This window comes from Neodiprion pinetum, chromosome 4 (assembly GCF_021155775.2).
Source record: "Neodiprion pinetum isolate iyNeoPine1 chromosome 4, iyNeoPine1.2, whole genome shotgun sequence".
NCBI lineage: Eukaryota > Metazoa > Arthropoda > Insecta > Hymenoptera > Diprionidae > Neodiprion > Neodiprion pinetum.
Window position 1 is genome coordinate 30,269,102 of NC_060235.2, and position 27,941 is coordinate 30,297,042.

General features: G+C 37.7%; 2 protein-coding genes and 1 long non-coding RNA gene across 5 annotated transcripts; 1 reads left to right on the forward strand and 2 right to left on the reverse strand.

Moving 5' to 3' along the window:
* Positions 1-202: 202 nt before the first annotated feature.
* LOC124218072 (fatty acyl-CoA reductase wat-like) lies at positions 203-24,867 on the forward strand. 3 transcript variants are annotated; one of them, XM_046624461.2, is made up of 11 exons: positions 203-387; positions 13,165-13,324; positions 13,516-13,655; positions 15,696-15,818; positions 16,010-16,135; positions 17,119-17,264; positions 17,352-17,461; positions 18,289-18,487; positions 18,585-18,827; positions 19,709-19,966; positions 20,472-24,867. In XM_046624461.2, the coding sequence occupies exons 2-11, from the start codon at positions 13,174-13,176 to the stop codon at positions 20,560-20,562; spliced, it is 1,587 nt and encodes a 528-aa protein (XP_046480417.1). In that variant the 5' UTR covers positions 203-387; positions 13,165-13,173; the 3' UTR covers positions 20,563-24,867. The 3 variants fall into 3 exon arrangements, with proteins under 3 accessions (XP_046480417.1, XP_046480416.1, XP_046480414.1); XM_046624460.2 differs by lacking the exon at positions 203-387 and adding an exon at positions 10,374-10,959; XM_046624458.2 differs by lacking the exon at positions 203-387 and adding an exon at positions 12,555-12,871.
* Positions 2,987-5,538, reverse strand: LOC124218083 (uncharacterized). The gene is made up of 3 exons (XR_011176831.1): positions 4,951-5,538; positions 4,503-4,760; positions 2,987-3,734 (listed from the first exon to the last, which is right to left on the reverse strand). It is a non-coding gene; the product is annotated as an uncharacterized lncRNA (long non-coding RNA).
* Positions 21,166-27,931, reverse strand: pasi2 (Protein). The gene is made up of 6 exons (XM_046624478.2): positions 27,763-27,931; positions 27,264-27,633; positions 26,491-26,695; positions 26,209-26,338; positions 25,799-26,130; positions 21,166-25,370 (listed from the first exon to the last, which is right to left on the reverse strand). Exons 3-6 carry the CDS (start codon positions 26,686-26,688, stop codon positions 25,269-25,271), a joined length of 762 nt encoding a protein of 253 aa, XP_046480434.1. The 5' UTR covers positions 26,689-26,695; positions 27,264-27,633; positions 27,763-27,931; the 3' UTR covers positions 21,166-25,268.
* Between the last annotated feature and the right edge of the window lie 10 nt (positions 27,932-27,941).

Below are 27,941 nucleotides of genomic sequence, written 5' to 3' on the forward strand. Positions count from 1 at the left end.
ATTTATCGTTAAGGCGTAACTTGGGTTGCACTGGAATTCGTACCTGTTTCCGAATTCGTAAAACTTTTTGCAATATTGAATGCTGAGCTGCTTGCGCTCCAACCGGCTCACTGAGGACTCGTCAATTAGCCCCACTTCTTTTAGTCGGCGAATTTCGGGGGTAAACATGTATATAGGTGCCAAGACAATTTATATTTGTTATAATCTACAAGGTCTCGAACAAAGCAGCATGCTTGAAAAAATATCACGTAATCATTGAAAAGTAGCAAAAGCATTTTATCACGTCGATAGTTTTCACCAGTGCGGAGTCCGAGCAACCATAATTAGCTGCGACTGCAGTATTGTGCGAAATTGAATCAGTGATCTTGAATTTACGAAATTTTCCAGGTAAGACGAAGTTATAATATTATCGAGGTATTTGTTTACCGTTTTCTTTTACAATTAAAAATTTTTGTTATCTGACTAAGCGTGTTTATAAAAAAGCATCTTCATCGGTGAACGCTTCGGAAAAACTCATTAAATATTATTTCATACTATACGATTAAAATTTCTATCTTTCGTCAATATCATTCGTTCAATTTCCGTACTTTCAATTTTATTCTACGACTAAGCGTACGACTCGAATTATATTTCATTATACCTACCTTGACAAAATGCGTTATCAACCAATCAGGTTGAAACCTACGTCACTAATAAATTATAGGCTTATGGTCTTCCCTGGCAAATATCACGTACCAGCCGATTTCAATTTTTTAGCACTTGTCGTCTTAGGAATACGTCATTTTCTCGTGCGATATTGTTGTGTGACTTGTATTGTGCTATACAAGTCACTCCTGATTCCTGTGAGTAAGTAGTTAAATAGAAATGTGGATATGGCAAAATGCGTACAAACATCGGAAATATCCACACAATAGGTATCATTAAATATCGAATACCGTCAAAGGTTTCATCCACTTCATCCCGTTCACTGTTACAAAAAATATTATGATCCATCCTCATTTTAGAATATTGACAGAAAATAAAGATCAAGTCATTGAAATTAACTCCGCCGTGTATTTGTAGTCTTGTGAAATTGGTGGCCAATCGCTTAAGGGTAGAAAACTTTAGCACCTATAATTCGGTAACTCATTAACGGATATTTATTCCTTTACTCCACGCTTATCTAGGTATGTTATATCTATAGCCTGATCTCAGAACTGGTTGAAATAAACACCTATTCACGAGGAACATGTTTTTACAATATCTGTAAGTTATTAACCACGATCGTGGAATATTGTAACTCCGACGAGGTTTTTTTTATAAGATGCATGAAAAATCTAAAGTGATAAATTTTGTACGGTTTATCTGCGTATAACATTATCGACAATTTTGCACCGTGCGTAAGTGAACGTATGACGTAACACATCCTCAAAACACGGAGGTTCGTCATTAAAGATAGATCAAAGCCGTGATACAGCAGAAATGAAGCCACGACAGTAAGTAGAACAAGAAAATAGTAAACTAGTCTGGAAAATAAATAATAAATGCCAAGAAACTAGACAAGTGTATACGTCATGCGTTATGTAGTCAAGTCTTGACCAACCGAGTGAATAAACAAATATTTTTCTTTCTAAATCACCACCACAGTAGAGTATTTAACAGATTTTATATTATACTGGTTGGCATAATAACCATCAGTCACGAAAATTACCACTTTTTCTCACTCGCGACCTCTTGATAGTTATCAAGTTTACGCGTTTAGAGATGAATTCATACGCCTGCCCTTTCATAAAGGAATAAAAAGCGCTGACGTATTAGCAAATAAAAAGCCCAAGATTTTAACCTACGTATACCGTACGCTGCGTTGGGTGCAGGGTCGAGTGCAATTAGGAAATGACAACAATGAATTATTGCTACCACACATAAGTAAACAGCCGGCAAGAAAACTTTTAGCTGTTGTTCAAATATGGTAATTTGCGTTGGTGGAAAAAACTGTACAGATACTAAGGACAATAATAACGTTGCTAATTGACACCGCTCTAAACCCCAGCAATCCATCATACGCCAGGGCACGCTTTTTATCCCGACCCCCAGGTGCTGAGGGGCACTCGTCAAACTAGACGCAACGTTTCTTATATATGCTCATTATTCATAATTCGAAAAATATCATTGCCGTGGCATTCGTCGATTTTTCAGAGTGGCTATAAATGCATGTTATTGCGACTGATATTGTTACTATTATTATTAATACGTGCAGATATGTGACAGTTCCCTCGCCCCATTTGCAATCGAATACAATTGATAAATAAAACTTTGAATCAAACCGAGATGCAGCTGTTGGCTTGACTCGATTTTCCCATATTTCGAAAAACTAATTCGAATACATAGATATAATGTTTCGACGCAAGCAGTTTTAATTGATTACACCTATCATTATAATCATCATTTTAATGTCTTATTATCCCGATGATGTGGAAATTTTTTTCTCTCATTTGCTTTTTATTTGACTATGGACCGAAGTGCTAAAATCTTTGTAAGGAAAATTTATCTTACCAGATGGGTAGGAAAATTATTCGACTTCTCTTCCAATTTTCATCTTATTCGAAACTATTTCTATATTATCTCGTTTATCTTAAAGTATATAACAAAGATTTGAAGACGAAGATTTGCGGCCACAAAAATCGAATGATTTCCGAGTGCATCATCCGATCTATATTTATGTCCACCATTTTACACCACACGTTTGGTAATAACCTATTACGATCGACCGCAAATAATGAACTCAAACTACTTAGACAATTTCACATTGACACGAGAATCTTGCACTCCATAATTTGATGGATAATCATCACATTCATTCCGATAGCATTCCTCGTCTTCTCGGTAATACAATATGTCGTCACGCACGAAATTATACAACCGACAATGTTTACTATTATCTGCATAATACGATAACTACATCACGAGAAAAAATTAGCAACTTTATTAATCAATTCACAATGGCTCCACATCTTAATAATCACAGACGTGATAATACCAAATTTTTTTAACAGGAAATGCTTACGTAAATAGATCGAATCGGTACGTGATTGGCAGTGAACCTGACAACCGAGGCTTCGATTCGGCAAGAATCAGGAGCTGGAAACATACCCATTACTAACGTCAGATACGATGATCAAGGGAATTTTGACGGGCCAAGAGCAAATGCGAACAAATTCAATCCGATAGAATCCGAGCCGCCTTTAGTTTTCCATACCCAACCCCCATAAAAACATGGCACGCGCACATTCTCCGTGCGTTCTCGATAATGGAACCGTCCACGACACTGGTCAAGCTATAATATCCTGCATCGAAAGAGCAGAACACCACACCAACAACTCCTCAACTTTCACGTTACGACATAATAACCAAAGTAAACCCTCGTCCTTGTTCCGCTGCTGCGAGGTTCCGATGCGTTCGTCTACCTCGCCGGAATTGTATAACTTCTCCGCGAGGAAAATTACATAAGTGTCCAGTCGACGGCATGGCACTCATTTCTCTCTGCCGACGACGCGCACTTTCCTTGAGTATTATATTACACGTTACTGGAATGATGTAGGTATAAAACGTCCTCGCGTGTTCTTCGGAATCACGTATTCCCACTTACGATTAGGTGACAGATTTCTCATCCTTGGATCAAGCTTCTATTTCCTTCTTCGATTATCAAATCTTAAAAATTCTTCAAATCTTGACCACATTTGCTTCCGAAGTGGCAGCTGTATTATGTACAGAAAAATTCATCATTGTACACGCCCAAAGATTCATTATCTCAACTGTCACGCAATTCACTTCGCATAAAACTGATATACCGAGTCTGATTATGAGTTTGAAATATTTTACAATTCTTGTCAGTTTAACGCTGCTGAAAAGTGATTTCCGACGAACTTGAGACGAGAAATCATGCAAACGCGAGTTTCAACCTGATATCTGAAGCAGGATTTTTGGACTCAAATATACCGATAACTTTACTTATTTCAATTATACGAAACTTTCATTAATGCCATTGCTAATGCGTGAAAAATCTGATCTTCAATCGCGTGCGAATTTAGGATTTCTTAAATTTTTTCGCAATCTACGCGGAAATTGTTACGCCACAATTTGCAGTCTTACAACATCGGATTTCCGAAGTTTGCTTATGAAAGCTAATTGATTTCTAATTCATTATCCAAGCGGATATCACACCTCCTTCAGCGACCACGAAGACGAATTGTGAAAATGACGAAAAATTCTATTGGAAAAAATTTTTTTCCTTCAAATTAAGTGTAGAATTTTTGCTTATAAATTAGTTTGGATATTGTATATTATAAAAAAATCGACTGTATCATTGTACCATAATAATATGAATAGAAAGTTAACAAATACACACCGCAGAGCGGGAAATTCAGCACTAGAGCGTCATCCTTAATACTTTACAAGTACAGTGCGCGGTGTGCCATAAAATTAATCGAATAAAAAATGAAATTATATCGAGAAGTTGAACTGACCATCGAATCAAACATTCCATAGATACGAGAAAATGATCGAATACGTTTGTAAAATTTCACAGAGATTGGAGCCCTTTAGATTATAACCCATTTTCTTGAAACGTATTTACAATTAATTTAGTTCTGGAACATTCATTCACATTCCGTAATCACCAAGGCCTCGGCATATAGATATTTGTTTTGCAAATTGCTCCGACAAGTCCGCCCAACAGGTCGGTCATGGCTTTTAGATGTCGTTGATCCAAGTTGCAACACAGCCTAGAAGGGAATTTGAAAATTTCAGACAAGACAAATTTCAAGGTAGCGGCCGTCTGAACAAAATTATTCGGCAAGTATAGCATGCAATGATTAACACCAAAACGAGCTCTATGAATATTAAAGCAGTCGATCGGCGATGAGTAAAATTTGACCCAAAATTCCATTGAAGTTTCCTTGTATCTATAACTACCTGTTAGACTATCAACATACAACGCGTTTTTCATTCGGACATCTGCAATCGCAGAAACGTTCTTTATCGTTCCAGAAGATCTGTCCATTCACTTGGGAATCCAATCAATTATTTCGGTTCATTAACATTTGTCTGAAGTGATTTTCGTTTATTTCCAATGATTTTCCAGCGTTTCGAGTGATTTCCAGTGATTTCCTGTCATAATTCGGATTGCAAGAAATTGCAGTAAATAAATAGAAATCATTATATAAATCAGGGACAACATTGGAAATCGATAAAAATCATCACACGATACAGTTCAGTCTATTGGAATACTCATTTTTCGGTGTCCACTTACATACCGCTCTTCTTTCCTGGTCGTAATTGATACCCATTTACAGAGCGGTTGTAAAATTGATGAAACAAAACACGATACAGTTAAAGATCCAGAAAGCAATAGGAAGAAATAAAACACCAATTCTTGTTCTCAACCCGTGACAGATGAAACTTTTCTGCCGATGGAAGAGACGCACACTGTACTCGTGTATAGTTTACTGTTATAATGTGATGATTCTAGGAAATTCTCGTGCTTCATAATTCGCGATAATGCTTCACGGGCAAAAGCAGGTTTTACCCGGTGCACTCATGCCTGACTCCCAAGTTGTTCTCAAAATCTTTATAAATCTGAATCGGGCCTGTCTTGCGTCCAACCGCTTCCCAAGAATCTGTTAATTATCGTGCTGAAGTTAGTAGCGTTATGGTGAGGACTCGCGCTGTGGAAAAACCATTATTTCGCAACTTTAGAATTGTTTGAAATTCAAAAGACCGCAATGAAACAAGACGTAGGCTTATATTTTGAAATCTTAGTTCCGTCAAAGTCAAATTTTGAAAAAATAAGGAAATAGCAATGGTGTCTTCCAATGTTTCGTTACAATACGTTACAAACTTCCCACCTTGTCACTCATTAGCCTCATTTCTTAGAGCCGACGAATTTCGAGGGCAAGGATATAGCTGGCTACACAAGTCATGTTTGTTACAATCTACAAGAACTTGATCATGGCAACGTGTTTAAATCAAATAAACTTTGCATATTCTAAAATTGTCCAAAAAACTGTTTACGAGTTCCTTTGACAATAATCGAAACCTGTTATCCGACAAAAATCATCGCACACGCCATCGGGTATTAATACATATCGTCTTCAATACAAAGCTAGTTATTATCGGCGAACATTACCAAAAATTCCTTTCCAATTTGATTCAGCAATTTCAGTTCACTTAAAAATAGGAGTGAAATCCATTTTCTCGAGTTCAGCTATGGTGCTGATTATTTTGCGAATTTCACCCCCGTAGCTTTATACGATATTTGCAAATCGATAGAACTAGAACAGATTTTGGGTAAAATGCTACTGAGAAAGAATTCTTTTGTTACTCTTGCGGTTGAAATTTCAATCCGTATTTGAGATCAGTAGGAAATGTAGTACTAATTGAAACATATGTAACCGATCGAGACGCGTACGCATCTCCGCGTGCAGCAACGTCAGCAAAGGTCTAACAAGGCAGGTGCTAAACGAACGTGACCCGAGTACAAGTTTTGCGAAAAACCTTGCCAATCACAACCTGTGCGTCATTGTGGATGCAAAATTGCCAGCGACGTGTCAAGAATGAAACATCGCGAGAACAACGTCAAACGTAACAACACAAGTTGTTACTTATTAATTAATAAGTATAATAATATTTTCTCAGCCAGGTCGACGCGAGTCGCGATCTGTGTGTCAAGCGTCAGCTATAGGTACGATTTGTAAACATTTCATGTATACTTCAATGAGGAGTTACGATGGTACTTTGTTTAATGAAACGTATCCAATAATATATATTATATATTATCCACGTCACGCGTTCATTGCAACCTGTAATGCAATATTAAATCGCTGCGAGCTATATCCGCCGACAGCCATATTTTTTTCCACAACCGATATCGAATCAACATCGCGCGCATCACTCCGATATTGAATTATTACGCGCGTCAAGAGTCGAAGAGCTATTGCCTTGTACTGTCTCTCAAATATACGCTTATCATTCATTTTTGCCTATGTACCAAAAAATGACGTATAGGTACCTCTCTTACGTAACGACCTCGGAATCGCTGCAGTCAGTTTGTTCAGATTTTAATCAGCGCCTTTTTAATAATTTTGTCCACGAACGATCCATAACTCGGTTCACCAATCGATTGACGTCTCAATGATTCGGTAGCGAGTGGATTTTTTTGTTCGTTTTTTTTTTTTATTACTTCTATTCATCAAAGTGCAATGAGGGTTTTTCGTTTTTTACTTGCCAAAAAATAGTACCACCAATCTTGGATAAGAAAGATCATTAGTTGATTGCAATGTGCGCGTATAACGTACGGACAAAGTGACAGGAGAGTGATTACAACGTTTCAATTATGTACATTGTGCATGTATAATGCGCGTTGCGTTAAACGAGGTGAAAAACGGCAACGTTACTGAGGTATCGCATTGAAATATTATACAGAGCAGAAATCACGTTCGTGATCTTGAACTGAGATCTCAGGCGTTTTTAATTGAAAAAGAAAATAAATTCTGCCTCTATTCAGCGAGCAGTGAAAATGACGCAGTGTACGAATATGAAACTGCTGTGTGTCAGCTGTATCACAATGTCAAAACCTTTTCTAAGGCGATATACCTACGCTTAATTTTGTCACTGCAAAACAACTGGAAGTATCGCTTATTGACGTGAAATCGGAAATATCAAATTTGAAAATGTTGAAATATCATACATACTTATATCAAGATCGGAAATTGTGGGCGAAAAAGTTGCTGCGTTAGTTATTCGAGAATGAAAACTTATAGTCATCACATGATGATTTACACGTCATCATGGAATTTGGTTGAGCAATTCTGTATTACGTGGAGAAAAATTAGAAACTTCAAAATGTTGCATACCGATCGAGTAAAATGTCTTGTAATCTGAGCCGCATTTTTTGAGAAATTCAGTTTAGCTTTTAGAGACTTGATATACTTTGAAATGAAGATCTTGGTCTAAAAAGTACGCCGAAGCTTTAACTGCAGCTTCCTATTTCCTCGAAAAGTTATATTATACTCATTCTTGTGGCAGAAATCACGAATTATAAAGAAAAGTTTTCCGTTAGTTGAAAGAACATTTTTTTGTGGTTATTTCTCGGATGTTCAAAACTGACCTAAAAATCCCAAACTAACTACGTCTCGGAGTCCCTGTCACGAAATGTTATCACCTATGCCCCCTGTTTTTCTCCTGATTTGACATATTTGCTCGATTATTTTAAATTTTCTTATACATCGAAATACCGTCAAATCTGTGCTCCAAATTGATAAATTAATGGAGTAATGGAGAATATCAGTAAATTTCTTACGGTACATAGAGGTGTTCGAGATGGATTGAAGCATTTTATGATTGGCCTGTTGGCATTATTTTGTTTATTTATTTTTTTTTCACAAGAAAAATTGAAAATTCTGGACGGCAATTGAAAAGTCATTACTACCGCTAAGTACACAATTATGGAAATCGTAAATTATGTTGATAGTACTTCAGCTAATGCGTATTTCGTTTCTATTTTACGTGGGATTGAAGCCATTACTTAATGTCCGAAAGACATTGATGCATTAAAGGCAGCTTTATCGACACAATAAGAACATGATCTGCGTAAATATATCATTTAACCAGTCACCAGAGATCATAAAATTTGATTTATTGTTAGTTGGTTTCACCGAAACGTGTCGTTTTTTTAATTCTCTTTCTTTCTCGAGTGTCCCCCTTTTACTCTTTTAATTACACTCTATATACTGGGATAACGAGCTTTAATTTAACGAGTAAAGTGTTGTGAAAATAATATAACAACTCTTACTGGGAATCATGCATATGTGCAGCGGTTGATACACAGCGCTTACTACGAATATTTCAACATAATACAAGGTATATATTTATTGAGCAATATATTTTTTGCGACAACGTCAATCTCTTCGACGATATTTATACAGCGTACGTGTACAATTGTATAGATACGCATGTAATATAATGCACGTTCGGAGGATTCATTCATGGCGGTTTGACATTTACCAATTGACAGTTGAAATGATGAACAAGCCTAAGAAAAACTGACGACGGCAAAAAGTCAACTAAGAATTTGAAAATTAGTACGGACACTAATATTTTTGCCAGCGTGATGAACGATACTTTTAAAAATCAACAACTCTTTTAGGCGTAAGGCTGTAGAATTGACAATATGGCTATATTGTTATACTGCTATATTGATTTCCATTCAACTTTTTGCAATCCCTTCGAAAACGAATTAGAATCAAAGTACACCACTTGAGAAACCCTGCTTTTTATTCATTGACAATTTGTATTCGTAAAATTTTTTTGAATCCGGAAAAAAGCAAGTGTTTTCAGGTGGTAAACCTTACTTGTATTCGTATTACGAAGCGATTCCGACTAGTTTCATTCAATTCCTTTTGGGATCCACGTATTCCGAGATTTCGACGTTGCATCGTCTAGCGCGTCTAGACTAAATTTCTGAACAACCTTCAAGGAGTTGACGTTTCGAAATATATGTCTGTGTCTTGATGATCATGATTTACTAAAATCCGACAATCCTAAATATGCGAAGTAACGATTTTTCCCAAACATGCATCGTTGCAGTACGAACTTCGTCCTCACAAATATATCTCACGTTACTCGTAGACGTGACTCGATCAATCCTGCACTCGCAGGTATCACGTCTAGGTAACGGAATGAAAGCATGAAGACAAAAAGTTTTCACAAACTAGAAACACGATAAACTCTCTTCTTTCACTGTTTTGGAAGCAGATCCTGCACCGACAACTCGTCAACTGCAACAACAAATAGAATAGTGGGGCATCTAACGGAATCGAGACTGCACGACGAATCGACGTGGGTACGTTTTACGCCCGCAACACAATAGCGGCTAGACATAAAAAAAAACGAGTGCATACGAGAATGATAAATAAATTCCAAAAAAAAACATAATGTCGCGTTTATACAGAAGAGCGCTAATATTGAAAATAAAATCAGATGTTCGATACTAGTCGTCGTTTACAGGGTCACCACATATTGCGAGCTACGGTTGTGACTTTGACGGAGAGACGCGCCGCACGGGTTGGTATGCGTGTCAATTATGATTATCATTTTTCACTACTTCCCCTCCAAAAAACATAACTCTCCCCTCCATCTTACGGCGAGCATACACTTCTTCTCCCGGTTCCAAAGTCCTCATAGAAAGGAGCCGGCTTGCACGATGAGACAGAAAATGACACCCAATGAAGCTATCTTATGGAGAGCCGAAAAAGTTGCGAGTCCCTCTCTCTCTCTCTTTCTCTCCCTGGGAATGTTTACCTTCGCAAGAGAGTAATACCACCTGCCATTCGCCCGAGTGAGGTAGTTTTGTGAGAGCCTTAACGGGGTTAAGAGCTGTTAAGTCACTGCCAGAACGGTAATCGGGGACAGTACCTGACGTCGAGTGTCCGTCGAAGAGAACCGTCAGTTGAAGTCGAGCCGAGTTGGCGTATCGCGCAAGGGCGCCGCAGCTCCGCAAGCATTAAAACGGGATACTGGCTTGTCTCTCGCGTTTCTTTCGTACTTTAGTATTATAACCAAATATCCGTATTTTATTTAATTTTTCATCTTTTTTCGATTTTTTATGTCAGTCGTATTCGCGCCGGATATTGCTGCACGCGATTCATTCATTTTACCCTCATCGACGAATTTGGGAAAAACCTGTACCTGTAATCGCGTGGCGTTAATTGTAACGTATATTGTTACCGTTGAAATTACTGGCACGCGCGCGCGCGCGCGCATTTACCGAGTGTAACACAACAATAACATTTCACGCGCAAAGTATATTATTGCTTGAAGCCGAACGTGTGATTTAAAACAAAGAAGAAAAAAAAAGACAAACAAACCAACAAGATGTTGCTGGAAATGAATCTACCTGGACCGGAAACAACTGTGTACCACGAGGTCAGTAACGAACTAACCGATGTTTACTATCTTATCGCAACTACACGTCGTCGTCTAAATTGAACATAATGGACCGAAATTAGAGGGAGAAAAATTTGGTCGTATGAATTTACGTACATTGGCTCAAAGCGATCCTAGAATTTTGTTTCCTTCATCTTTGTCAGTGACGAACTACCTCGAAGATCATATTATTTTTACCCCTCGGCATTAAATCGAGAAAAAAACAATTTGAACCAACTAATTATTGTTACATTGATTAGGTTCTTTGAGGAGCGTTTTTCGGACGTAGAGAGTTAACCCAAAGAACATGTGGACTCCGATGTCGCGTTCGTGAGATACTACCAGTTGAAAAACGTCTCGTTACGACTGGCTTTAGTGCTAAAATTTGATATTGGAAATACTTACGTTTGAAATTCTGAAATTCTGAAGTCCTCGTTGTTGTGTTTGGCAAAAATTCAATGTCAAGAGTGTTTTCGTTTGAAATTCGTAAATTTGTAAGCGCTGTGTTTCGCATCAGCAGTCGAACGCGCTCATCAACAAGACGTATCAAATCAAATTTAAGAATTTCAAACTAAAGCATTTCCAATACCAAATTTTACCACAAAAACCAGTCATAACGAGACGTTTTTCAACTGGTAGTATCTCACGAACGCGACTTCGGGGTCCACATGTTCTTTGGGTTAATTGACTCGTCGTCAGCTGGACCGGCTTTATAATCCCCATCAGTTTGATCACTTGTCGCTGGGACACCCTGTGTTAATTAGACCTATGTGCGAATGACTACGATCGTCGCTTCTAGCTTCCATAAAGGATATCACTTCCGCGTGTTGGTCAATAGGCGCGAAGACCCTCCTCTCCAGACGCGGGTATAACATTAATTACCCAAGCAGTCTGTGCCTACGTTTCGTATGCTTGCGTGTAAACAACCGCGAGTCTGCACGGATATAAGCCGCGCTTACGAAACACCTGTTCCAAAAATCTCTCCTAATGGTAGTAGGAAGTCAAAGACTCTCATCGTACGAAAATGGTGTACTCTGAGGACATCCTCCGTATGATAGACGTTCCACCGAAATGGATAGTTAAGGTGAGGAAGATAGGTAGATCTAAATAGAGAGGTGGAGATGGAGATGAAATGAAAGAGAAATGTAGAAATTTCAACCGCTACATTGACGAGGCGAGCCTTCAGGCACGCGGGTCCCCCATGAGAACCATCGCGGCGTGAATTGATTGGATCACCGGTAAAGTTATATCAGGAACTGGAACCGGGCGCAGCAACGACGTTGGGCCAGTCAGCCGCCTCTCCAATTCCAATTGCGGAACTGTTAAGCGTGAGAGAATTTTATAGGCATACCTAGTTACGTAAATTGATCGTTTGGTTTGTGGCGGTTAAGTTAGTTGGATCGGCGCTTGTATTTGCTCGCGTAACTGCGTTACCGCCGTTTCACGTCGTTCCCGTACCTATACCTACCTATGCCGTAACTAATATTATGAATCGTATTATTAAAATAAGAAAGCGCGGCGTAATACTTGGGCGACGCTCTCGTGTGTACGCCAACGGAGAGATGTTCTCTAAAACCGGTCCATTGTCGGTAGAAAGTCTCTCTGTCCAGTCGGGATTCCGGCAAACGGATTGCCACACGCGTGTGGTACACCGATTATACCACTGCATAACCCAACGATACCAGTCATGCCGTCCCCCGAAGATCTATGGAAAATCTATCGATCGATCCTCCGGGGAAAACCGTCACCAGTCACCACCGACGGAGCGTGCGGCCACATGACCCAGTCTCATGGGCGTTGTGACCACCGTAAAGCTATCGCCCTTGACGATCCGTGGCCGTCATGGTCACGGTGGCTTCCGAGTAGTCGACCTCGTTATTGCCAATACGGGCATCGCACTGCGGTTCGAAGTGTGAGTATTCCACTAACCCAGTGACCTTAGGAACCGACTTGCCTTCAATCTCAATGAACGTCTAGACGCGGCAAAAAACTTCTCCGATGAACTTCCAGCTTCGCCTTCGACGTGTCGCTCACCCGTCGTTTACTACATCTCCTTGCTAGATACCTCGAGCCTAGTAGAACTTTCGGTTACGCGGTTCAATTATCACCAAGTTCATACGTAATTAATCCGACAGCTGTATATATTTAAGGACGTGAGTTTAATTGACACGTTGATTAAGTTCTTTTTATCACTTCTGATTGAAGCCGGGAACTATGTATCCGATAATAACGAACGAGGGTAACAACAACAATAACCACAACAACAACAACAACAATAACAACAACAACACTTTGAACGACGATGACGAGAGACGAGGCACTACCCTGCAAGAGTTCTACGCAGGGCAAACGGTCTTCATTACAGGTGAGACGAAGCATAGCCATAATTTATACCTTATACCGTAACTATAAGACAACGGGATTTCCCATTAGCCAAGCCTCGGTGAATTATTACATAATATCGTTCAACCTAACGATGATGAATTTTTATACACGGGGCTGATCTGTTACTCACATTCGACGAATGCTCATGGTCTTCTCAATTCATGTTCAAAGGTGGAACTGGCTTTCTTGGAAAAGTCCTGATAGAAAAGTTACTGCGTAGCTGCCCTGACCTAACCGCAATCTATATACTAGTACGCCCAAAGAAAGGAAGAGACGTGCAAAGTCGCGTTGAGGACATATTCGATGATGTGGTAAGTAGCGTTGCTGTTATGTATGCATGGGTAAAATGACAGTATGTGCCATGTGTTTACACCTCAGCACCGTACGCTTGTTTTCGCTTCATGTCTCAGAAATGCAACATCTTTCATTTCTGCGAATACGTGCTAGATGTTTACTCAAGAGTACAATGCCCATAGGAATCTGCAATTGCAAATACAAATCAACAGGTACCCGTGATATTTATACGTTCTTAGTTCTCGTTGCGAAAAATCAAAGTATCCGTAATCCGTATGCTTGTTATTCTTGAGTCACGGCTGAGGTTGAATAACTGAAAAAGTCATTAGCGCCTTAAACAATTTATCTCTCAATTGTAAATGGAAACCAGCAAAGGAGTTTCAGTCTCGACAAGTTGATATCCGCGTTTTTGCAATTGATCGGCTTGTACGAGTTACCGTGTACGCGGACCTCGCAATGTTCGGAGCAAAGTTAGTGATCCGATAAGTCAAAAACGATGTTTCCTAACACTCGGAACGATTACCTCAACAAATCAACCAACAGGATCTACCGAATATTTATTCACTCATAATATCCAATGATTACATTTCACTTCGTCCGCCGTTTCTCTGCCATGTGTTGGGTAATAAGTTTTGCGTCATAATATAAAAATGTACTCGCGTAACCTGGACATAAGCAGCCTTGATCACGATTAATAGGTAACCTTGTTGTCATTTTACAAATATACCCAGGTTGATATTAAAGATGTTGTTCCTATGCCACAGTGAAACAAGGATACAATTCTCTGCGCACAAATATGAACCATCAGGCAGTAACAATTTTGTTCGGACATTGTTTAATTATATGATTCTCGTGTATCCACAGTAATTCGGCAACATCGTAGGCGTGCTGTAAAAAAAACCAAGGAGATATTCTTGGCTTAGCAAGAATTAGTAACTTCCTATAGCCGATTATGATTGTCGACCGGTTTTGAGATTCTATTTCCGCTACGATGTGGCGCTTGTTGCGATAGTATGAATATGTGTGTTGTATGTATACCTACAACACATATAGACATGTTATACTAGCACCCATGTAACATCTTAATAGCCATGTTGATAAATCGGAATATTCATAGCCTTAGTTTTAAATTAAGCGAGCAGTGTATACTAGACGATGCAGGATTTCTGTCTGCGAGGCCTTGATAAATTAGTCAGAGTACGCGTTACCGGCATCCTTGTCCCAGAAAATGTTTTTTTGGAGAATGTTAAATTAAAATTCATCGTGAAATTGATCCCGGTAGCTATACTGATTGATCTTGAAATGTACGTACAAGCATCAACGACGATCGTCTAATACTGTAACTACCACATACCTAGTTGCAGCAATACATACTATGAGTTAGCAGCAATCATGCGGAATGCCGAAATACAACATTGAAATTTTTCGAAATATGTTAAAGTTCAATGTTGCAGCTTTTGTAGGTGACTCATATTTCCTTGTGACGAAAGAATAATACGCATTAGGCCTTTGCGTTTCACCCCGAGGGATAACGCATTTCAATGCATATCCATTAACGTAAAAGGAAAAACAAAATCATATAATAATGATGGTATCATACTAGTAGACAATAAAAAAAAGAAACCGGTCTGCGCACAGTCCCGTTTGCAGTACTTGAATATTTTAACGGTTCTTGTTCTTTTTCTCAACTCTACGACGTTATATATTTCTACACTATATCATCGCATTAACTTATCGCGGATTGTCTAGTATGTTTATAAAACGAGAAAAGTGTGAGGTATCAACCTGTTTACATTTGCAAAGTCAAAAATTTCGACTTCCGAACTGACGAAATGCACGTGGAATTCCATCATTTGCATGTACGCTTGTATAATTAGCACAATCCTCAGACTTTGTGGCATTAGAATTCGAATCCCGCGTAGAAAGATTTTACTCGTAGTAGGCAGCAGCATGGATCGGAAGTTAGTTTTCAATCAAACAGGGCCGATCATTATAGGTTCGGGACCTTCGTCTTAAGTGACGAATGGAAAATGACCATATTGAATTTATTCGCACAGGTCTATACCCGACTGAAAAAAGAAGTCCCAAAATTTCGTCACAAGGTATTCGCAGTGGCCGGAGACTGCAGCGTTCCCGATTTGGGACTTTCATTGGCTGACAAGGCGCTCCTTATTCAAAAGGTAAGTTCAGATACTAAGGAACAATCATTTACAGAGAATAAGTTGAGACTCGACGAGGAAGGAAAAAAAATTAGTCGAGATTGCATGATTCCAGGACTTTTTACTCGTCCGCTCCGTATTTCTCCGGCCCCAATTCTTTGATAGACTCGCGAAGTGATATTGTAATCAGTACTCATGAAACTTTTTGGCAGGTATCGATAGTGTTTCACGTTGCGGCGACAGTTCGTTTCGATGAAAAACTCAAACTCGCCATGGCCATTAATGTACAGGCCGCGACTGACATTATCAAACTATGCCGAAGTATGCCACAGCTGAAGGTGAGTTAAAGCAAATTATCATCACATCAAAATCTAAATTCCTAATTTACTTTCACGGGGCGCAGTTCGTGTTGACTTGTCCTGTGAATTATTTCTCACGATACAGCATTAATTACTCTCCGAGCAATTAGCATTGTACTGTCACGCATTGCGTGTGATGGCACAAGATTTCATCGACTCTCGAATTACTGGACTCAAATGAAAAGACAAATTTGCGAAAGAAGGAAAGAAGATTCAACTTATCATACCATCATATTTTTTCAAGTCGTATACACGGATTGTTTCAAACACGGATGATACTAAGTACACAACTTGCTAAGTTAACTATGGTAATTATCGCGTGTGCGAACATATGTTTATTGAGCTGGACGGAATCCAAAAACGGGTATTTCCTTTTCTTTCGCATACAATCCATCATTTCAGCTTTAAAAGCACTCTTCTTGACCATACAACGATTCATCGACAAACATACATGGATTCACCTACACCTACAACCCGCATGCAAATTCTATTCAATAATATAAGTTACAATTCTGAACACGATATTCATCCATGTCATGTACGTAGATTCCGTTAATAACTCGTGACAAGTTCCTCGTAAGTATTTACAAAAGCAATAAGAGATACGTTGTTTCTTTTTAAAAAATTCCACGCCGTCATCACCATGATACTCCTATGAGACTATTTACAGTTCATTTGAATTTCATGTACTCCGTAGTTCGTGTGATTTCTTAAAAATCCAGCACTAACTATAATTTCCTGGTCAACAAAATATGGCCGTAAGGTGATTAGGATTGAGTTTGCAGTATCCATGAAGTGACTGCATACGTTTGATGACACGTGAGACGGAACAAACAATCTTTCGAATATTTCCACATTCTCAATTTTTCAATTACTACGCATATCACGTATATCACACGATATTCAATTCTTATACGAGGGTATAATATAATACAGTAAGAATATGAAATATTCATTTCCAGTCTGTAATTCATGTATCCACCGCTTATGCCAACTCGCACTTGTGGACAATTGATGAAAAATTTTACCCATATGAAACGAAGTACAGCGAACTAATGAAGATGATAGAAAATATGCCGGAGGATACGATTACGGAATTAACTCCAAAGTAAGCAAGCCAATTAACACGATTACTCAACTTGAAAAGAGTGTAAAACGAAACGTTTTACAATTTTATAACTAATTCGGATTCCAGGATAATTGGGAAATGGACTAACACATACGTCTTCACCAAAGCCCTGGCCGAAGATATGATTCGAGAGGAGAGTAAGGACCTACCCGTGGGCATTTTCCGACCTGCCATTGGTGAGTGAGACGTCAAAGAAAAACAAATGCCAATCATTCGCGAAAACAGCATCCTAATAATCGTCGACCGTCGTCCGCCCTGAACGAAAATGGCCGCACAGTGTAATTTCGAAAGAGTTTCACGTCTCTTTTGATAAACTCGATATGTGCCTGGCGATAGCGATGTACATAGTGACCTGGTCTATCGGTATATTGACGGAAATCTTAACGGCCGCGGGTATATTTCTGCTAACTCTCCTCGGAAGAGCAATTCTGTTCGCGTGCTCATTCGTGTATACCATTTCTCATCGGGAAGCCCCGTCGGGGGTCAGAAACGGTGAATCCTTGGACTTTCCGCCACACCACGCAGTCCAAAATCCGGAGAACGAGGAGACGACCATGAGCCAAACGTCCCTGGAAACCATCAGCAGTATCGATAGCGAAAGACGCGATATATCAGCCAGATAACGAGGCTGTAAAAAGAACGCGATATTTCGAAAACGTAGAGACCCTCGAGCCAAGCACATCTCAACATCAGCCACAAACTGAAGTAATTTCAAAACGAAAAACTATTTCCGTCCATGTACCTGTCCGAGCCTTTATTGTATGCTATAGGCAAAAGTGGCATTGAAATATTTTTGACAAAGTACCGATTTAATCATGCTACTTTTACAGGCGATAGTAGAATGCTCGCAAATAAACCGTTCGAAATGTGCACATCTGTAGGATAAGTGTCAATATAGAGATACGCGCGATAATTGTAATGCAACCGTCGACGTAGATTATCAATGGTTGTATGAAAGAAATTGTGTCCAAATGCTGAAAACTATAATTGAATTTCGTTCCAGTGATATCGACTGCACGTGAACCAATCTTGGGATGGATCGACAACCTCTACGGACCGACGGGTGTGGTTGCTGGAGCAGCTTCCGGCGTTCTCAGAACTCTGCACAGCGACCCTGACATCAATGCGAATATCGTACCAGTGGATTTCACGGTGAACTCACTGATAGCCAGTGCCTGGGACGTGGCCACACAGGTTGAAAGGTATGAGGAAGCAGGACTGAATTCAGGCGGCACCGACACTGGGTGCAATTGAGAGCGTTAGCTAATTGCCGTTCATACGGTTCCTTTATTTTCTAAGGAGAGGCAAGGACATGTTGATTTACAATTACGTGTCGTCAGTCGATGCCCCGTTAACGTGGGGCGAATACTGCAAGTCGAATATGGAGTATGGAAAACTTTACCCATTGAGCAACTCCATCTGGTACCTGTCATTCACAACGAATAAACACAAATTTATTCATTTGCTGTACGTGCTGTTCCTTCATTTACTACCAGCGATGCTGGTTGATACCGTCAGCATTTGTATCGGTCAAAAACCAAGGTAAGAAAAAGCGCGAAACTCCACGTCTACCTATCTGCAGGCTGCTGCATACCTTTCCAGTATTCTCTTTACTTATTCATTCACCCCTCGTCGGTGTACCCATAATATAAAGTGTCCAAGGCCAGCGAATTTCTATACCTTCTTCAAAATGTATAATGGTGCAAGACAACGTAAGGATTTCGGTACTAAAATGCATAAATCATGAAGCGCAGTGAAGAAATGAGAACTAATACGTTCGTTGAGAGAATCCTATGCTCGGTCTTCACCGGCTAAGTAAATGTCATTTATTTTTACTATTATCAAAGCCTACGCAGCATTGATGTGAAAATACCGGAGTCGGCGCAATTCTACGCGCAATGCTTAGCAAAATTTTGTAAGCAGTCTTTTGGTTCATGCAAAAACAACACTAGGAAATATATTCCTGCGATAAGTGGTGATTCAATTACGGGAGTACATTTTTCGACGTTATTGTTGCGTAAAACAAAACTTTATTTAAATACTTGTATTCGGCATTGCGTATTTAATTGCATTGACTAGAGTATTTTTACATCAGTGAAAATAAGCGACATTGCGGTCGGTAAAGACTGACTATAGCATCCTCTTAAGGCGATGTTGTATACTCGAGTAAATTACCGTTATTGCAGATTTTCAAATTATTCTTGAAAGGAGTAATAAACTGAAGTAGATTGATTAAAATCTGCGAACCGTTGATTTTTTTTTTTTTTTTGCCATGTTACTGACAGAGAAAGCGAGTTTTTTCAAATTTTGATGGATTTCTATCGCAAGCGCTAGTTCATTGTAAATTGTTAAATGCATAACCCCTCAACGAGTGATTACGGATTCCCTTCACGCCTTTCAACCCATGATCAATGAATTTCCAGATTGTGGAAAATGTATCAAAAGATTCACAAGTTTGCTAACGTGATATCGTATTTCGCAACCCACCAATGGAAATTCACAAACGACAACGTACAAGATATGTGGAGTCGGTTGGAATCCAAAGACCAACATTTGTTCCTATTCAATATGAAGGGCTTCAACTGGGACGAGTATTTTCAATATTACATAAAGGGAACCAGAATCTACTTGTTCAAAGATGACCTAAGCACCTTAAAAGCCAGCAGAGCGAGATTGGCCAGGTGAGTAACAATTTATTTCAACAACATTATGTAAATTGAAATGTCTGGAGACATTCTAAAAGTCGATGCAGCCCCTTCAATGTTTCTTTAAAACTTCGCTATATATTCCAAGGTACAATGCGCACATTGACAATAAAACGCGTATGATGAAAGAAAAATTTTGTAATGAAATAATTGACTGTCCTTACACCGTGCATATGCATAATAACCGTCGTATAAATATTTATAACGCTACATCACATATTTGTCATCCGCACGTGAAACTTGTCTGGCGGTTTCTCAATCTTCAGCCACTGCAAACATCCACGCATTTCTTTAAAACTTCAGTCAAGCCGCTCGAAACTTCGACATTCATTTATTTGCGTATGTATTTATCTTGTCAAACTTTTCTTCTCCTCCTCCTTTCGTGACTCATAGAAAAATTTCATCACATTTTCATCGCTACGTGTAACAATCGTTCGGCACATAAAATTAATAATCAATTTGCATACGTTTATATTTACAGATTTTACTACATGCATCAAGCCACTAAAGGTTTGGTATACCTTCTCATGTTATGGATCGTATGGACCTTATTCTCCAGAATAGTTTATTAAGGAATCGACACGAGTCAGTGAGATTAAAAAATCTCGAGCATTATTGATAATAAAAGCCATTCATGTGTTGCGATTCATTTATCATAATATACCGATCAATTTCACAACATGCTAAGTTTTCGTTCAAGAGGATTTACAGTTTAGAAGCGAATGGTTTATGCTTACATAGGTATATAGTATTAGCAGAGAACGTCTTGATTTGTTCGAACTTGGCCGTCGTAAATTGATGATAAAAGTAGCATCACAAGTGGGTTCACAAATGTTACCAATCGATACCTATTGCATATTGCTCGAATATAGATTCCGTCGAATAAGTTCAGTTCTTAAATGAACCGACTTAATGTAATAAGTTGTGTAAATACTGATGATAGTTTTCATATCAATTATTATTATTGTTATTATTTTAAGTAGTAGTGTCGTTACCATTACCGTTATCGTTAATACATCGTGTATCATCAATTTATTCATTATTATTATTATTTTTTTTTTTTTTTTATTATTATCACGAATGCCTGAAGTATATCTTAAACTTATGATAATTGTGTACTTAACCAATTTTTAAGTGTGATTGAACTGTGTAAAAATATGGTTTTTCGTGATAACTTTAGGTTTACTTTAGTGCTGTGACTATAACGGGAGTTATGTTTTATTCACATGTCACTCAATTTTACTGGAAATTTCGAGCGATTCATAATATGTGGTAAAACTAAATTCCGTCGCCACAACTCTCGAAGTCTCAGCTACTATACCGTAACTTCGGGCATTGCACCACCATTGCGAATATAAACTATATACTCTCTCTCACGTATATGTTTGTGTACACTGTATTATATTTAAATTTTACATAATGATACATCGCCATACTGCCTCTTAACGCTATTATTATACAAACAGATTCGAATTCTTCGTCATGCTGCATTATTCTTTGCTAGGCGTTTAATCTGTGTAAATAATCTTCCTTACAACGTGTAATTTATCAATATTGGTTACACCCATAGTACCGTATAGATGATAGACTTGTTATCAATTTAATCTTCTTAGACCTGTTTTTATGAAATTTGTATTCTTTGGCGGAAATGGCGAATCGGAGAACGTATAAGTATGAGTAAATTCTTCTCTTTTGGTGTATCTGATTTCGACAACCGAGCTCCTTGCAGAAATTGAAATGGAGATTCTCAAGGGCTCGGCGAACTTCGCCTGCCAGGAAGATACATATCAGTTTGTGTAATTAGATCCAGGTAACCGATATCGGGATCTAAATTTGAAGTGGTCGACAATTCTGCAAGCCCTTGATTTATCTTCACGATTCCTTACCGGCGGAATAACAGAGTGAAAAAATTCCGAGTCCTTGTAATCGAATCAGTCTCCCATATGAACATTCGAGTATAATACGTGGCAGCGTATATTTATTTTTAAATCCAATTACCTCCATAAACCGTAGACACATTCACCTGCGACCCCCGTAAACGTCCATACTACACGTCTAACAGCCAAATAATTTTATTGTGTATACACACACACGTACTATACACGCGCAGCCATAACTATGAACTATGTAAATATTGTACGATCTAGCTCAAGCGAGTGAAACTCTTTTTAATCATTTGTAGTCAATTTTAATTTCAACATCTCTCCGTGTCCATCGCGCATTCAACGTTGTATCGTCAGTAACTAATTGTGCATGAAAACTGTACCATTTGCCTATTGCGATAATACATCGACAACGTGCATTTTCGGAGAGAATTTATATTATACATTATATTAAGCCGATTTCACTCTCCGTGGTGCGAACCATTATTTAATACTAATTATTTTCGCATATTTTTTGCGCTGGTATTGTCAGTAAATATATATATATATATATGTATGTATATGTATATATGATACATACATAACTATACATATCTATAGGCGATAAGAAATTCAATTAAGATTCGAATATACGCTTGAAAAAATAATTATAAAATTAAGGAACATAAATTTTAAACGAAATAAACCAAGTCCAATAAATGTTTGTAAATATGAAATGCACTTTGTAATCGGTACTCCTCAATTTTACATATTAGGTTGTAATCGAAATATATGTGTTACAAACATCAAATACCGTGTATTCCGAATCTATCAAGTTTATGAACTTATGCAATTAAACGTAAAGTCATCTTAACGAGAAATGTTTTTATCACGCCGGAGATGAAAAGTTGAGTTTTCTCCAGATCGTGACGTTTTAAGGTCTAGAGAATGACTTCCGACCATTTTCGGATGGACGTCTTTGTACGTGTGTATGTGTGTGTGTGATATGAAAAATGTATGATGAAATCAACGTTGTAATAAATCTCGGAATATCGAGATCCTTCAAGCTCCCCAATTTTAAGATTCTATGTGCATTCTGAAGTATTCTTGAATACACAATGTCGAAAAATGAAAATTTTCATAAAAATGTGTAAGCGCAGCCACGAACCTCGTTTTTCGACGTTATCTGATCCGTTTTTGACGCTATGGAATTCGGATTCTGGCAAATTTTAGCACATGTTTGGCATATTCTAACTGCACAATCATCAGTTTCTGCAAATATGAAAATGGCCATGCAACCGTAAGAAAACTGACTGTTGCTAATTTAATAAAATGAATTGTTGTGAATTGACTGAATTATTAACGATTAACTGAACTAACGAGAATTGTTTAGAATCAATTAAATTACTTCGCATTAATTGGAGTGACTTTAAACCTGTGCCCGGATTAACAAAAGAATTTGAGGTTCAATTAATATCTGGAAACCCTACAAAGTCTTGATGAATCTCCACTCAATATATAATAGGTATCTATATATTTTTTTCGTAAAATGGATCACTTGTACTGCTGTTCGACAGTGAAATGTTACAGTTTTGTTCCTAAAAAAATGATCGTTTCTTTGATCATATATACCGTAACTAATTTAAGTTATTAAAGTCTAAACAAGCTGAGTCATTATATTTGTACTTTCATATCGATTTTTGTCGGCATTATATTATCTTTACTCAGTTTGGGATGCAAATATTAGAAAAAAAATTGATTTGATAAAACAGTAATGATGTCAAATTAAAAATAAATCGAAAAAATTAATTAGTATTAATAAAATTAGTTTGCGTTGAATGAAAAAATTTGAAGTAACATAAAGTATGAAATATGAATTGACACGACCGAATATTACTTGAATGATAGTGAATTATTGTGAAAAATGAATTGAATCAAATGAATTGAGTATAATTGGATTGAGTTACGAAATTATTTTAAATTTAAAATATTAATTCAGTCAGAACAAATTAATTTGAATTAAAGGGTTTTTCTTCTCAAGTACTCGGTTATCCATTACTTTCAGATTGTACATATTTAATATCGTGGAAATAACTGCATAAAGCTTTTCGAAGAGTGATTTATTCTCATCCATTTCGTATATTTAGATGTAAAAATACGTTGCAATCTTTTACACGACAAAATTTCTTAAATACAATATTAAGTCAATATATATTAATATCGATGGTTAATCGGCGTTTAACGACGCCAAGTTTGGACGGAATTGTTTAGCATTCAAAATTAGATCCTACAAGATATTCAGATCTATAAATGTAATAATTACGCGGTCAACGCTGAAATCGAGTGTATAAGATCGTTATTCAGTTAAATATCAGTTACCTTAAGGCAGGTCAACCTGTGTAAATATCAATTAGTTTCTTACATAATGTAGATACAAAAAATATAAAATGCGAGAATAAGTGTAGATGAAAGTAAAAATGCAACAGTTGTTTAACGATCCATTTAAAAACCGAGTATACAGTTTTCAAATGTTGAAAGAAAAATAAATTCTAACTCAAGCTCAGAAGCTTATAATTCAAGACGGTATATGCAAGTATTTCATGCTCGACTCGTGAATAAATGTATATTCTATATGTATTGCATACATATGTAATCAAATAGTAAATGTATATCAATAGCAATTGGTATGTAAAATTGTTAAAATTTTTCAAACACTAACATTCTAAGAACTCCTAACTCTGAATATAATTAAATCTAGCTTATCATTATATTTTGGACGGATAAAATTCAGGTTGATATGATCAATCACTAAATTGTTTGTACAGCTCCATGAGAAATAAATTCGAAAAAAGTGAATACTAATTTAAAATTATAAGCATTTTCAGCATGCAGTTCTGAAGTGATGATCAACTGCACGCACGATTGCAAACGTCACAGTAATAGTGATCAATTATATTTCAAACAGTTAATTATGACATGATGAAATAATATTAAGGCACAGAAATATAGTATTTCTCTGTTTGGAAAAAATTTTCATGACGTTCTTACAGAATGCCAACCTGTGCCTGATAAATAAATTTAAAAAATGGTCCTATTCAATAACAGGGTTGTTACGAATTCTTCGCTGACAACTTCAAGTCCTTTCTAACAGTACTGTGAAGGAACAGGAAGACATTTGTAATTGAAAGTGAAAAAGAGAAACCCAATAAAATAGCTATCAGATTTTTGTCTTGGCGAGGATGGATCTGGACTAGCGGTTCCTTCTCTACAATGAACATAGGCTAATGATTTGCTTATATGATAACAAAAAAATATTCAGACATTTTCAGGTTTCCAAGTTTTGCGTATTGCGTAACACCCCTGAATAGTATGTGCAAAGAAGCATATATCATTCCAAACAAATACGGCAAATTATATCAATTCACGGGCATTGTTGACACAGTACTGTGTGGAGTCGTAGGTCTAGAACCTGCTATAGAGTGAGTTGTCGACGCATTAAGTGACTGCATGGTTCCCATCTGGAAAGAAATAGATTATGGGTGGTGAAATAAAATTTACGGATGAGCATTGTTTCGGAAACCGCGAATACGATAGTACTTGACAAGGTTAACCTAGATATTCACATGCGGGAATGCAGAAATTGTGCAAATTTTTGTCTCTGTTTCTTTCAATAATTAAAAAGAAACACAATATGTTGAAGAATTGTTGCTTCGTTATTCGTTACTTTCAACTGACGATAAAAAATAAACATGTCCACTAAGTGACTGTGAGTAAACAAGACAAACCTCGACAAATTTTCCACAGAAAGATAAAATTCATAATCATGGATTTCAACATGTTCACAGTTCCTCCATTACTATCAAGATTATTGTACTCCCTACTGATATATGGAAAACGATTGTCCCAAGTAGAATGTGCAATCAATTAAATAAAAATTGTATTTTACCCTTAAATGTGCCAAGTCTTCAAGTTTTGTCAAATCGCTGAGTTCGATATACAACGAATAAACGAGTAGCCAGCCATAAATGGATAAACAGCTGAAAACGATCCACAGGAGGCACATCATGATATTGTAGGCAAATATCATATCATTAACGATACTGAAGAATATGAATGCGAACAATCTGAAGATGGTGAAAACGGCAAAAACGTAGACCCACGGGAGCATTTTCTTCTCATACTCCTTGGTCAGTGCTATCAGTAGCATTATCGACGTTACAAAAACGGCCATTCCGCCAATCATTGAAAAGAGAGCGAATACAATAAGAGCGTTGCGAACTGTAACGAGATCAAAGCGTCAATTGTTGACATCAATGATAATGATGAAAACTTAGGTTTTGTGAAGTATATTTTTACCATGCTGATTTCCAACGTAGACAAATTGGTACGATATTACATAATATCCGTAATGAGTCGACCCAGGAGCAGCTTGAGACAGGCAATAGATATCAAATACCGCCGAGCATACGGTGAAAATTCCCAAACACTAGAATATTGAAAATCCATTACCGACATATACTGTATACTACACGTGTGCCTCCCCAATGTTTAAAATGAATACAAGTAGTGGTAAATTCAGTATTACCGAGTTTATGAAAATGAACTCGATTTATTGGAAAACTTATATTTGTAACGTACCACACCATATATTGCAGTCATCATAGCACCTCGTTGAATATCAAGTACGATTGCATTCGTTATAATTGGCTTCTGATACCAAGGTATTTTCACACTTCGCACAGATCTAGATGATTTGAGATTCGCGCTACTGCGAGTTGTCACGTGCGAATATATCGATGGTGTGCCCATGCTCGGTGATTTCTTTCCATAATTCATTTTGAAACTTCATTCAAAAAGAACAAAAACGAGTAACATCATTGATAACGGAATATAATAAATTAATTTAAAAGCACTACCAGCATAGAATCCACAAGAAATTCCTCGTTCTAATTGTGTAAATTCAAGCAATCGATATCAATTCACATCAGAAATCAATTCACTATTGAACAATTTGAAGTATTCGTGATAAATAAGTTGATATGGCGATAGAAGATGAAGGTACGATTAAGCTGAATGTAATTTGAATTTTTGTAACTAGTGAGATCATCATGTACACGACAATTACTGGCATAAATGATTCTGACAAAGTTCACATGTCTACGCGAACTATAACTACAAGCCATCTCCTCACTCCTGTCAAATCTTGAATGGGGGATAAATTTGCAGTGAAAATTGATGGATCATAAAAATATGGATTGACCATCTCGCAGCTCACGGCACGCCCAAATTGCAGTTGCACGACGGCGCTAAGTTGAAACAATAATAAACAACAGACTATAAAACCTGCACGACGGTTTTTCGACAAGTTGAACTGTTGGTTATTTCTTAATGCCATTTTATAAACCACTCACCTATATTATACGCTCGCACGTGTATGAAAATACTTGATTTTGTCAAATCAATGAGGATTTACTATTATTCATCCAGTAACGAAAAGCGTCGAGACACACCTTGTTGTGCCGTCGTTGTAACGTGCGTTGCCAACTGCCATCTACATTTGGGTTATATACTATCGAGGTTTTACGGTTATTCAAGTTCGCCGATGACTATCACACGGAAATTGAAAATATGAATACTTATATCGCATTCGAATGTTGAGAAAACTTCTGCATAGACACTGCTGTATTTTTTATAGTTGATATTATGCACGTATATGAGTAATTTATTTCCGTTGCATTCCCTAATCCGAAGAGGCATTATTTTCTTCCAAAGGCATGTGTTCTGAAATGCACACCGGCAGCGAAAGATTAACCAATCGTTTTACGTATTATCAACCAAGCAACTGACTACTACGGTAAAACAAGTTCTTCATAACCAACAACTGTCGCGTACAAAAAGTTGGTAACATACCGTCGTCATAATGCAATTGAAAAGTTGAGAAAATCCCGTTCAAGAAATATCCGTGAGTGGTTGAAGAATTCATATTTCGCCTGACGTCGCATGGTACGACAATGCTCTAAACATTTGATCGCGTTACGCGTAGCCCGCGTAGCTTACGTGATGTTTTCACCCGGCCGTTTAGACCATAG

Excerpts from the sequence above, each read along its gene's own strand:
- pasi2 (XM_046624478.2), bottom strand. The coding sequence starts at position 26,688 with ATGAATTATGGAAAGAAATCACCGAGCATGGGCACACCATCGATATAT. Across the intron at positions 26,339-26,490 it reads TGACTGCAATATATGGTGTG|TGTTTGGGAATTTTCACCGT; the intron begins GTACGTTACAAA and ends TCAATATTCTAG. Across the intron at positions 25,371-25,798 it reads AAGACTTGGCACATTTAAGG|ATGGGAACCATGCAGTCACT; the intron begins GTAAAATACAAT and ends ATTTCTTTCCAG.
- LOC124218072 (XM_046624458.2), top strand. The coding sequence starts at position 12,647 with ATGCCGTCCCCCGAAGATCTATGGAAAATCTATCGATCGATCCTCCGG. Across the intron at positions 13,325-13,515 it reads GCAAACGGTCTTCATTACAG|GTGGAACTGGCTTTCTTGGA; the intron begins GTGAGACGAAGC and ends TCATGTTCAAAG. Across the intron at positions 16,136-17,118 it reads GAAGTATGCCACAGCTGAAG|TCTGTAATTCATGTATCCAC; the intron begins GTGAGTTAAAGC and ends ATTCATTTCCAG.